At 23.9% G+C, this 14,402-nt stretch overlaps 1 protein-coding gene across 1 annotated transcript in view; it reads left to right on the top strand.

The window, feature by feature from the left end:
• The first annotated feature begins 366 nt into the window (after positions 1-366).
• Positions 367-14,402, top strand: part of LOC112591368 (hexokinase type 2-like) — a 28,351-nt gene continuing 14,315 nt past the window's right edge. Inside the window, exon 1 of the mRNA XM_025335174.1 lies at positions 367-429. Coding sequence (XP_025190959.1) covers positions 400-429 — 30 coding nt within the window. The 5' untranslated portion in view covers positions 367-399. The remainder of the gene's footprint in view (positions 430-14,402) is intronic.

Below are 14,402 nucleotides of genomic sequence, written 5' to 3'. Positions count from 1 at the left end.
TTTGTTATATAGTTTTTACAATCATACTTTTTGTGATAAATGATACGGGAGAGAATAATTCTATATCGGAGTGGAAATAAAATTCTATTTTTAATCATACCCGTTTGACCGTAAATGTTGTGTGTATTATTGTTATTATAAATTATAATCCTGATAATATTATGATTATTATGAAATAATGAAATATGTATTATCCTCTACGTCCACAGTCGCTAATTGGCAATTGCACTAGTTAGTAGCTATGCAATACGCATCTATGTAGTGAAATTTTGTCGTCGATTTAGTTTGTTTTTACTTTAAATTGTTTATTCATTTTTTTCAAAAGTGTCGGGTGTTGCAAAAATTAGAAATTTGGCCAAGCAAAATAAAAATAAAATCAAGGATTGCATTTCCAGCTGTATGAAGTTAGAAAGTTATTTTAAAGTTAAGGTATGTGACTTAGGAATTTAAATTATTGTTTTTAATAGTATTAATAGTAAAAATAATTACTATATTATATTGTATTTGTTATTTGTAATTTTTATTAACTTTCAAGTTTCAGTTAGATTTTTTGTTCAAAAAATTTGTAGTACCTATAATTGTTTAGTGTTTAAAAAAAAAAAAAAAACATGTGTATAATGTGGCAAAGAAATACGTGTACAGATTTATTCTAAAATACATCTTGGTTACCATAGACCACTTATTTTAGTATTATAATTATACTATGATAAATACATTTTATTATTATTCATATTAGTACTTCTGTAATATTGAATTAGGTAATCCAATAGTATTTTAAATTATTTTTAATACTTAGAAATAAAATAAAAATATTGAACAGGAAACTCAAACATTTAATCTTCCTACCATATTAAACAAATTTTTAATATTTTAAGAAATAAAGATAATGAACTTTTTAAGCCATCACATTTTTATGAACAACTTAAGAATTGTCCTCGTTACACTTGGTGTTTCAGTTACACTTTTCCAGTTCATACAAATACTATAGCTACGTAAAAATTTTCTTTTAATATTACTGGAAGATGGAATATTTATTATGTAAAATGTTTATATTTCAATAACCAATAAATAATGATTAACTCCTATATTTGTAGTTATTATGGAGTTTATATTAAACATTGATTTGTGTCATGCTTAATGTACCTATCTTTATCAACAATAAAATAATATTATGCATATTATTATAATATATACACACATAAAATAATTTAAATTACAAATATCATAAAACAGTGTTAAAATTATTGTTTTTTTTTTTATTATTAGTTCAAAAATTCTTACATAATATTTGACCAATTAATAGTTCAAAGCATCTTATTTTCTATTAATAACAATGAACGGGAAGCTATTTTATCACGAGATAAGGTGGATCTTAAATAATTTTTAACATTTCAAAGCTCTAAAAATGATTGTTCATCGGTAGCATTGGTGCAAGGGCTTTAATCAATTTTTTTTTTAACCACCTGGCGTTAAAATATTTTGTGAATAGTTTGTTGTATTAGTAATTGTATCAGTGATTTAGGTTTTTTTTGTAAGTAATCAAAATTACAAATATTACAACAAATTAATATATCAAAAGTACATTTTATTAATTACCTACTGTATTGATTACTTATTGGTCATAAATAGGGGCGGGGATTTATACGCTCTAAAAATCTCAGAAATATTTATTATAAAATATGCATTTATACTCTTATTTTATAGAAATATATCCTATATAATTAAAAATATCTAAAAAAATCAGTTAAAAAAAAAATCTTTTATTTTCAATAAATAAAATCGAATGAAAGTTACGCACACTCAGATCATAACAAACACGATTAATGTATGATTCGTTAAAGATTACTACTTGTTTCCAATAGGTCTCAGATAAGATAAGAAAATGGCTTCGTCAAATTACATGGACTATAAATATAACTATAAATACATTATTTTGATTAAAATAAGCAAAACATTACATATTATTCGTTTAAAAACTGTATATATGCATTAAAAATCGCGAAATATAGAAATATGCAGTACATGTTAAAAAATGACTAAATATGCAAAAATATGCAAAATAAAACTTTATATTTTGGATCTATTAACTACAAATCAAATTTGAAGCTTAATTTGCTATTTTTTGGACTGTTTAGAAAAAACATGAAAATGCATATAAATATGGGCTTTAATCATAAGTTACGTATTTTATTTTTAGATAGTTAGGTTAACATTGTCTCTGCAAAATTGTGTTTCATTCAACAACTTATTTTTGTCATACATTTAAAATATGTTTTTTTTTGTAAATATAAATGTATTTGTCCTAGTAGTTATGTTTTTGGATGATTGTAATGAAATAAATATTAATTTAGTACTTATTGGTCAGAATTTATTTTTCAATTAGGACGAAATTAAAAATTTGTTTGTGGCAGGAAGATTAAATGTTTGAATTTCCTGTTCAATATTTTTATTTTATTTCTAAGTGTTGAAAATAATTTAAAATGCTATTGAAATACCTAGTTCAATACTACTAAAGTACAAATAAGATTAATAATAAAATGTATTTGTCATAATATAATTATAACACTAAAATAAGTGCAAAATAATATTGCCCACTCCTATATATTAACCTTTACTGCGCTCCTAACCAATCATACTACAATGTTTGAACACATTATAGTTAATGTTTAATTATATTTAAATACCTAGTATAATTATATTATGAATAAGGTAACATCTTGTAAATGTTTTTAATAAGTAATATTGTCATCATGTAAATAACATAAATAAAAATTAATGATAAAATTTAGTGTGTTCGTTCTAAAAAATAATCAGTTGTGTAATGTGTAATCATAAACATAAACTTATAAACATTGATGTTTGATGTTTAATATTACGAGTAAACTTTGACATCTATCTTTGTTTACACATTTTTATTTTTATCTGATAGATATTAAAATGCTTTTACAAAAGGAAATATGATAACATAATGTAATTTTTTAAACAAAATCTAATTGTTTTAATCTTATTTATAACTAAGGCTCAGACTTATATGCGTTTGCATGTTTTTCTGAACAGGCCAAAAAATAGCTAGGTAAGCTTCAAGTTTGATCTGTAATAAATAGATCCAAAATCTAAAGTTTTATTTAGCATATTTTGTCATTTTTTTGACATGCATATTTCTGTATTTTATGATTTTTTATTGCATATCAACGGTTTTTAAATGCATAAAATATAATATTTTGCTTATTTTAATTAAAATAACATATTTATAGTTATATTTATTGTCCATGTAATTTGGCGAAGTCGTTTTCTAATTTATCTGAGACCTATCGAGACAGTCATCTTTTATTGAGTAAGTTTTAATGAATCATACATTAGTCATGTTTGTCGTGATCTGAGAGCGTGTAACTTTCATTCGATTTTATTTATTTATATTTAATGAAAATTTAAGACTTTTTTCAATCAATTTTTTTGCATATTTTTATTTTATAGGGTATATTTCTATAAAATAAGAGCATAAATGCATATTTTATAGTGCATATTTCTAAGGTTTTTAGAACATATTAATCCGAGCACTATTTATAATGGTTTAAAAATGTAGTTAACAAAAAAAACAATACATTTGATAGATTTTGAATAAATTTAAAATAAATATATTTATTTACTTTTATAAATTACATTTATAGAAGTTAAGAACGGCTGTATTTGTTTAACACATCTAATTTTCAATAATAACAATAAGTTGATTTTAGATCTTGAATCAATAATTTTAATAGTATTAAATTTGATTAATATTAAATATTTTAATAAAAATTGTAAAAAATGAAGTACAATTATATAAAAAGTAAATATACTATTAAACAATCAAACACACAAATTGAACCTATAGTTGTATCAATAAATTGTATAAACAATATTAAAACTGAATCTTCTTGTTATTAAAATTTAAATAAAAATTTATAAAAAATACTTTGGTATTTATAACATAACGTTTGATTTTTCATTACAGTAGAACCTCTATAATCCCTCACCTTCGACACTGGGGGTGTGGTCGAAACGTGAAAAAGGTCGGATTATCAGAATATACAGAATATTTTTTTATTTACATATTACATACAAGATTATATCAGAAATTTATTATATTTTACATTACTTAGAAAAAAAGTCAGTTATAGATTTTTGTTTAGTAAATGACATTCTAGACTTCACTGCAATATTTCAAAATACGCACACCGATAGAAATGATACGAGAGAGATCGGAGTACTAAAGTGGACAAGCGATAAGGGAAATATTAAACTAGCAATAATTTTATATAATATCTTCTATAAAGTAGAAAATCCAAATTGTATTTTTAAATTACATAGTATTCATATCGATTATACTATGGTCGGATCAGGCAGACCAGTTGAGGGCGGATGAGAGAGGTTCTACTGTACTTGTAATAAACCAATAATTTATTACCCCACTTTTAAAGATTATTAAATAAATATAGAGAAATAATGTAAATTTAAATTAGGTGGAAATGGTGAAATATTAACAGATAAAATTTCTGAATACATATGATAAGTGAAATTAAAAACTAATTAAATACTTATGATTTGCCTAAAATAAATCTTGTATTAAATGATAAATTAATAAATATAAGTGTTTCAATCAGTTTTTCTTTTGCTGAATAATTATCAAGTTGTTTAGATGTTCAATATATTTGAAATTTAAAACCCATAAATAATATAATATGGCCTAAATCAATATGACTAGCACTAAATATTAAATATTATAATATAGTAATAGGTTCAAAAATCAAATTTTTATACACGAGATTTTATAAAAAATATTAAAGGCTTTGTTCAAAATCAAATTAATAAAACAGAATTAAAAGTAAATTATTTAGTTGAACTATTAAATAGTTTTCTATCATTGAATATAAAAATAAAAATACTAACTGTTATATTTCAATTATAAAAAAAGAATAATATTTATTTGATCAAAATTTTAAGTTAAATCTAAGTTTTTTCAATCATAAATATTTTTTTTGTCATTTTGAGTTAAATTCTACATTAAATAATAATAATAATAATAATAAAATATTTGAAGTAAATTTAAGTTTAATTGAAAAATCTATTTAACATAATGAAATTACTCATCACGAAAAGAAAATTTTATTTGTATTCACATATAATTCTAATGAACCTTTGATAAAAAAATTCTAAAATTTAATATATGACATTATTGACATTAAATATGAATAAGATTCAAATTATAAAATAAATAATTATGACTATAAAGGTAATATCATTAATTTTGATAAATATTTTATTGTTTATCTTGATCTAATCAAAAATAAATAACATAACTATTTAAATATTTTTATTGAAAAAAAAAAAACTATTATAATTTTAATCAATAATAAATTCATCGATTAAAAGTTTTTCAACATTAAATTTAAACTTTGCACTAAAAATTAAGCAAATATAACAAATTGTATTAGTACATATCATATATTTTCACCATCTCTTAAAATAGAAAATTACTTAAAAAAGTAATGTCATAGCTATAATAATTTTATTAATAGACACAGAAATTGGGATATTTTATACTTGTAATATTTAACAATGTAATACATAAAATAAGAAAATTGTATTTATTTAAATATAGTATAACTGACATGAACATATTTTTTATTACTCAAAGCGGTTAGACACCTGTAAATTTTAGTTGGAAATCCAAAATAATTTTTAACTTCAATTAGATAGGTATTTTTTTTGTATTATTTCTATCTATGGAGTCTATGGATTATGACCTATGAGAGTTTACCGTTAACAATATATTATAATGTATATTATGTATATCAATGTGTATACTATATGTATACGCAAGGTGTAATTATGATTTTGTTCTGAGGGAGGATATATAATTTATTGGATAAACATAAAGTGGAGGCTTGGCCCATACACCTCCCTTAACAAGTTTATCCTTTTTTAAACATAATTCTATACACAATTAAATTTTACATAAACGTTTAACTATCATAAATTCTAATTGGTTATTAGCACCATTTGGCAACAACGTCCAAAAACCATGTCACACCATACCTTTATAGCCCTATATAGCATATTATATCCATGATTATAACATAATATGGTTAATTCTATAATCAAACAATCTAACATCGAGTATAATTCAAAGCATTAAACATTAAAAACAAAAAGGCTCTGGAGAGTTCTATCTCTATCATCTTCCCTATAACTATGCCATTGCTTATACGTATACTTACTAACATAATTTTTTAGCCTTGTTTTTAGTTTATAGCACAAGCATAAAGTAAAATAGTTAATATAAATAATTAAAAGCAGTAGATCCCTAGGTAAATTTTGACCTGGTTCGACCATACATATCAAAAATATACTTATCAATGTATCGTAATATTAAATACCTACTTCATGTCTTCGTTAAAAAATATATTTCAAAATAATTATAACAATTAATTACAATGCACACATGTTATACAGCCATGGCAGCAGGCATATGCCCCAACACCACCCTTCCCCAAAAGGGACACCACTATTTTTTTTATACCTCATCAAACTCTCAAAAGCTTAACATTATTTTTTAGTTTAAATATTAAAACTTTCATTATATTCAAGATAACGTTTTCCGTTTAATTGAATCCAAATTTTTTTTATATTTTAATTAATAATCATATTAAAGAGTGTTTACCTTGTGAATCGACTGTGTGTAATTAGTAAAATTTGAACTCCGGACTGAAGCCACGAATATAAAACAAATATTGATTAGCGATTATGTTTCAAACAACGTAGTTGTTAATTCGTACAAAGGATAATACTTTTTTTGGGTGGTTATAACACGGAACGTTTAGTTAATAAATTGCGTCTAACCTTATTCTTAAGTCTAAATGACTAATCATAATAGTAGTTCGAATAAAACGACGAGAGGCCGCTGTTTGTCATACACCATATACCTACTATGTGAATGCGCATTTGCGTAGGGCGTACAGTATTTTAATAACCGTACTTAGAGATCTAATATAGAAAAGAATGGCTAAACGATACGTGATAATTCGTACACGAGCAATTTTTTATTTCGTTTGATCTCTTTGATTCCTGAATAGCATTCGAGTAATGCAGATGATCGATTCATATACAAATAACTTTAATATAGGAAATATTGAAAAGGTGATTGGTAACTCTGTTCATTGTTTCACTTTGCACATTTTGGCGGGCTTCAAAACATTTTCTTATTTTACCACATTCAATAATTATGGTGTTATCTTGGTAGAAATTTCCATAATAATTATTTTTAAACAATTATTTTCATCTAACTATATTACAAATTAACTATAGATTACTTATAATAAATATACAATAATAAAAATATTGAGATTAGAACACGCCACATTATACAACACAGATTTTAAAATATACTTTTTAAGTAGGAAAATTTTTGTGTGAAGCAAATAACATTTACACGTATAAGGTAGGTAATTATCGCGAACTTGGTCCAATGACGTTACTCGTTTTTTTTTAATTGCTAATAACTTATTGAATAATGTGAGTAGATAGTAGATACGTTAAACCTATCCCATTATTCTTAGAACTGAATATTTAAATTAAAAAACATATTTTTTTTTATGTTTTGTGCTCCTTAAAGACTAAAATGTAGAAGTGGTTTGTCTTCAGATGCTATATATTGTAGAGGAAACAAGAGTTCGTATTTTGAAATTGTATTTATCCTAGTATAAGTATACTTAGTGCAATTTAAATATATAAATTTAAGCTTCAAATTTTCAAAAAGAATAGTATATAAGAAAATTACTTAAAATAAGCAAAAGTAATGAAAAAAAAAAAATAAATAAAGCAAGAAAGGTAGATAAGTACCGCTCAGCTGTGTATGAGGTGTATTCTAAAAACAAAAACAAAATATAATTAGGCAACCATTTAAATATTTATCATAAAATATGTATTGAAAAGAAAATTATTAACTTAATTATTAATTATTAAATTCTTTTTATTTTGAATTCGATAACAGCTAAATAGACTAGCATAATGATAATGGAGAAGACGACCGTGTTCAATATGCTTAATGTGTATCATTGTGTTTAAACCACAGTTATCTAGATAGCGGTTTAGACGCTTTATTTATTTTTACTGAATCATTCTTACTAAGAAAAATTTTTGGTGTAATAAAAAAGAAAATTAAAGAAAAATACTTGAATTTATCAATGTTTATATCATTTTTGTTTTAATTTAAGGTAAAAATATATTATTTTATATATAATTATAGAGAACGCTGATTACAGCTCTTAGTAACTACCAAGACTTCCTTCACTAATAAATCGATATCGATATATTAATTATACTGCACCGTTAATAAGATATTAGAGCATTTCTGGTGACTATGGTACAGTGAATATAACTAATACATCGGTATTAATATATTGATTATTTATCAGATTATACTATGTATAAGATCGTTGATATTAATTTTACTAACAAATGATATAGTAAAATCGATAGTAGAATTAATAATTAGATATCGATTTTTTAGTGTAGTCACCTGTAGGAGACTAGAAGCGCTGTATTCGGCATCCTGAAAGATTATACAGGTACGACTAGTCCTGGAGATTGTCGATCGATTAGTATAATATATGCTGTTTGCTGAGGTAGTTCTATATCTAAGTAAATCGTGCAAGTGTGTTTGACTCCGTTTACATTTCATAAAATAATAATAACAATATAACGTTAAACGTTAAGGTTCTTTATTTTTATTATTCGTTTATTTATAATACGTTGCCGCCATGTGCTTCGATGAAATCGCTCCATCTTCGTCTGCCGACCAAGTAACCGTAAGTAATTTCTTCTAGTTAAACATTTTTTTGTCGAGATGTTAGTAAAAAATTAAAATTCATTTTAATTTATTAAAATTTATTGCTTTTCTGTGACACCAACGGTTTAGACCAGCAGTTCTCAACTCTCGGTCCGCGATAAAAAAAAAGAAAATTTTGGAAAAAATTATATTTCCAAGGTATATTTTATTTATTTATTTTTATAATTGGTAGACCGGTATTGTTATATTTTATTTATATTCATTTATGATTTTAATATTTTATTAACTTTATACACTAATCTGCTGAAAAAACTTATAAAATAAAGCAAAATTTTTTATTTTTTAAACCAAAATCCAAAGTGGTTTATAGTCCATCTTAAAATCCATCTAGGTAACACGCGACAACAAAAAGGTTAATAACCAATGGTTTAGACTAAAGGCACTTATAGATGAGATGCACATTCTTATTAGGAAAGAGACGAGCTCTTAAACAAATTTGCCAAAATAAAAAATTGAAAATAACGAAATGTTAAAATTAGTATTAGAATTAAAATTAGCTTATTATCAAACGTATAAAATTTAAAACATTATCTGTGTTCAGACCATAATATTACACGAAATACGGCAGTTGTGTTTAAAGTAATATTTTAAGACGTAGAAAGAAATCTTGTGAGTGGATTGGGGGGTGTATGTTTCATACTACGGCGGCTGACCTTTTTTCGTGCACATAATTTATTACCTATTCCCCGCGACGGTGATGAAACATATACCTACCTAACCGGACCCATGGGGTTGAGAAATGACAAGATTTTTGTGTCATTGTTGTTAGTAGTACCTTAGTGCCTATATAATGTACCCACCTGGATTATTCGTAGAATTGTTTGCAGGTGATCATCTCCTTATTGTTAAAGGTATCCTGCTGCGCTAACCGTACCTCGTTTGGATACTGGATACGAATAAACATCATTCTATATATTATTCCAGGTATTAGGTACAATGTGCATCTATATTCTTTCTTGATAGTCTCTATCAGAGGATCTCTAACTCAAACCACCATATTTATTACTTGAAGAATATATTAAAATTTGAAACTGCAATCTAAAACGTATACTATGCAACAGAGTTTCCCAACCTTTTTATAATGGCGACTATAAATTTACTATTTATTGGTTATGCGATCCTCCCCCGCCAACATTAAAAAACAATTTTTGTATTTTACTGAACTGCGTGATGAAACTGGTTGACTGGTACCAATGGATGTGGTTTTACAGACAATAAATTTATCCATTAGAAAAATTAAAACTTAATACATTATATAAAATTTGAGTATTTAAAAATGAGTGTCTAATCGTAAACTAAAACTTATCGTTTGTACCTACTCTCGTACTCTCTCTATGCATTGCTTATTGCTCAACTACATGGAAAATTGACCGATACCACATCGAAAGTCATTAGCATGTATACCGATAAGATAAAAATATAATACAAACTTAATAAAGATATATTGATATATACATTGTATAATCTATAATACTAGCAAGATTTCACATTATTATTATACATAGAGGTATCAAATAAAATAAAAGTTAGGCATTCATAAATTTTCTGTTGAAATTATTTTTATGTATATTTTAATTAAAGGTCGCGACTGGTGACGCATAAAAATATTTCGCGATCTATAGATTGGGAAACACTGTTATACAATATAATACATATTATTATTAGTAATTACATTTATATTTTTAGTTTATTATGGAAATTTAAAAAAAAGCAATGAGTATAAATAATAAAAAATAAATAATTTTTAACTGATGTTATACGACTTGTCGTTATCTAAAGTTATTTTAATTTTTACTATTATGTATTTTTCACAAACTAAAAAAAGTGTATTACAATTTTGTTTAATATAGATAACAAAATATTAAAAATAATAAAATAACAAGTTGATTTGAATAGTTTAATTTTGCATTTGGTGAACTAGTAAGAACTTATTATACTAGCTGTGACATGTGATCATATGCCGTATTTATACATAGTATATAGGTAGTAGGTATAACACTATATTTTATACACAGAATATTTACATACAATGATTTGAATCACTGAAATTTGTTTAACAGACTTGCCTAATAATTATTGATAATGACTAGATTAACGTGACTTATTGAGTCTCACTTAAGCTATATATTATAATGAATTGGGAAAAAGTTCAATATGCATTGATTTGTACTGTATAGAACAATGCATTCAAGGAACAAAATTAATTTCATTTAATAGATACTTCAAATTAAAAGTCTTATTTTACTTTTTCACATAATTTTATTAATTTTTAAATCATATTTACACATATTTTGATTTTTTTTTTTTAATGTAAGATTAGGTAGATAATTCAAAATATTATCTCAAGAAATTTAAAATTTTATTAGCTTCAATACATATGCAATGCTCATAATTTAGCATAGTTCATATAATTTTGTATACTTAGGAAGAATCACTATTAATTTAAATATAATGTTTTCTGATAAAAAATCATTGCCAATGAGTCTTTTTTTATTTTTTTCGTATTCATTTTCAATGATTTATTAAACTTCCTATAAATTATTATTATTTTAATTATTAAAAACTATTATTATTAAAGTGTATGTATATTAAATTAATTTTTGTAATATAATAAAAAAAAAAATTGTTTATTATTTTTAAGTACATTCGAGCGGTAAAAAGACATCTTTGGCTTTATTTTTGATAGTTCTTAGGTCATTTAAATACTAGCTTTACTTATAAGTATAACTAATGACCCTTGTTTTTTAGAAGTATACTCAAACATCAAATTATATTATAAATAAATTAAAACGCATTTTTCTTCTACTTAAATGATTATGTTTTACTAACTTATCATATAAAACGTATGTATACGTAATTAGTTACGTGGTCAGTGCTTTTATCATAAAATTATAATTCAAATGAAATATATTTTTTAACGTATTCAATTTGATGAAAAAAAAAAATATATATATATATATTTTCACAATAAGCAAGCAGTGTAGTTCCTCATATAAAACTGCGTTAAGGTCATTATGAATATAATAATTGTTGATAAATGGTAAAATATAATAGCGATATATTACAGACAACGTATCAATGTTCGCATTAATAGTTGTCCACTAATGAAACATTAAAACATTAATGATTATTGTCTGCTAATGAAACATTAAAACGTTAATGATTATTATCCGCTAATGAAACATTAAAGGTCTTTACATACTAGGCGAATAGTTCGCTCGCGGACGCCATTTTAAATCGCTGCGAACATTCGATTGAAATTAAACAAATTGTATTAAATTAGACCATTCACACTACGCAAAGCGAACGAATAAAATCCGCAATCATCCGCGATTGATCGCACATACTTAATTTTGGGAGAACATTCGCGGTGATTTAAAATCGCATCAGCGCGCGAACTTGTGTAAGGGCCTTAAAACATTAATGATTCATAAAATATAAATCAATATTATTTTTGATTATTTATATTGAGATAGATATTTACTTAAAAAATTTGTATTGCTGTGATTATTACAATTTTAAAAATTATTTTACTTTATATTATATTTTGTTTGGAGACACTTTTTAAGGTTAAAAAAAAAAAAAAATGCATCGATATTTGACTACAATAACTTTCCTGATACATACTTTTCCTAATGATTATGAATAAAAGAAAAATTTAAATTTAAAAACTAGTTTTTTAACTAAATCAAATTTTGTTATTTTGTTGTAATTTGAAAACGAATAATCGTAGCTCCTTGAAATTTTAACGCATTATAAATACCTAATTACATTTTTAGTCAGTCAAAAAGCTTGGACATTTAACATTAAGTTCTTTGTAAATTGTTATAATACATATTTAAAAATACTAAAGGTACATCTACATGATTTTTTTTTTATAAGCATTTAAGGATCGTATAAAATCTTTTGATTACTTAAATGTATTTAATATATAAATTATATAACTGTTTGAATAATATTTACAATAATTCATTTGAAAATACGTCAAAATCATGAAAATCACAAAACTATTTTTAATTAAAAATCTATACAATTGTCAGTTTTTACAGCTAATGCTTAAGATTTTAAAATAAGATTTCTTTAATTTATAAGTAATGACTTAATGACGAGTAATATTCAATGCCTATCGTATAGCAAATAGGTTATCTATATTTTTCCCCTTTTTATATTATTATATTTTAATTGTGTTTTTATCTATTAGTACTAATTTTCATAATATTTTATACTTAATAACACGTTAACTGCCATGAGAATTAATATGAAATGTTTAAAAATTTTAGAGTTTAAGTATTATAAGCATTATAAAAAATCTATATGAAGCCCTAGATAATATCTTTCTCTTAAAATTTGATAATAAATCAGTTTACGACTATAATAAAAATAATAGATAAAAGCAAACATTTTTTTTTTTTAATTTGTATGGTATGAAATATATATATTTGTTTAATTAGATTCTTATTATATTTTGGTTTATTGATGATTTCATGCTATATCTATTAAAATAATGGATTATGGCATAAAATTAAAAACTAAAAATATATAATTAATAGTGGTAAATTCTTAACATAAAAAGCATTTAATATCTACATAATGATAGCACTGAAATTAAGGTCTTATATTAAATATAAAATTAAGTATTTAATAACTGATACCCGTAACAAAATTATGTAATCTTAGAAATTTTACAATTTAATTTAGATAATAAATTAACTTACAAATGACGAAAATAATAAGAATAATCAAAGAAATTCGAAACAAACTAAGTCACGAAGACTTATTCGTACATCTTAGTTCGTAATTTTCAAATAAGATCTCGTAGCAATATATTGATAAAAGTTTGAATATTGATGCTGTGATGAGGTGAGCGATCATTAATACGCCTATTTTTATTAGAGGTAGCTAATGAAACTTATTCTTTCGGCTCACATTACTAAAAAATTCAGTTTAATTATTTTTTTTTGTCAATTTGTATAATATATGTACGTCGTACACAGTATACGAACATTTTAGAAAGTCACATATTTTTATTCTAGTAATATTTATTTTCGCCAACCGTGTTTTATATGAGAGAGTAGCAGGACTAGTTCGATTTTCTTAATGCGTATTTCGTTATCGTTTTTTTCATGTAGTTGTTATTATCTTCTATTGGCATTAATGACTTCCGGTCGTTTTAATTTTTTATCGAGATAATTTTTATAATGTTGTATTAAAGTATATTTATTTATTGTTGTTTGATTATTAATTAATATTTGCGTTGTGTAAGTACATAAGCTTATTATTATATCAATAATATTTCGTTGTTTAAATTTCAAATGAGATATTAAGAAGTTTTAATGTTAATGTTGTATCACATTTTTACATAATTATTAATAATATAGTACTTTATTAGATTCTAAAAGGTTATATAATTATTGTACCTAGCTACTTTGTTTTGTTGATTCTGATAGTAATTAGGTAGTCATTTTTATTATTAATCTTGAGTTAATTAATAATAAAAATTAATTAATAATGTAGA

This window comes from Melanaphis sacchari, unplaced genomic scaffold (genome assembly GCF_002803265.2).
Source record: "Melanaphis sacchari strain LSU unplaced genomic scaffold, SCAv2.0 Contig132_pilon_pilon, whole genome shotgun sequence".
Lineage (NCBI taxonomy): Eukaryota > Metazoa > Arthropoda > Insecta > Hemiptera > Aphididae > Melanaphis > Melanaphis sacchari.
The sequence above is the reverse complement of the archived record's forward strand: the minus strand, read 5'-3'. Positions and strand labels throughout refer to the sequence as shown.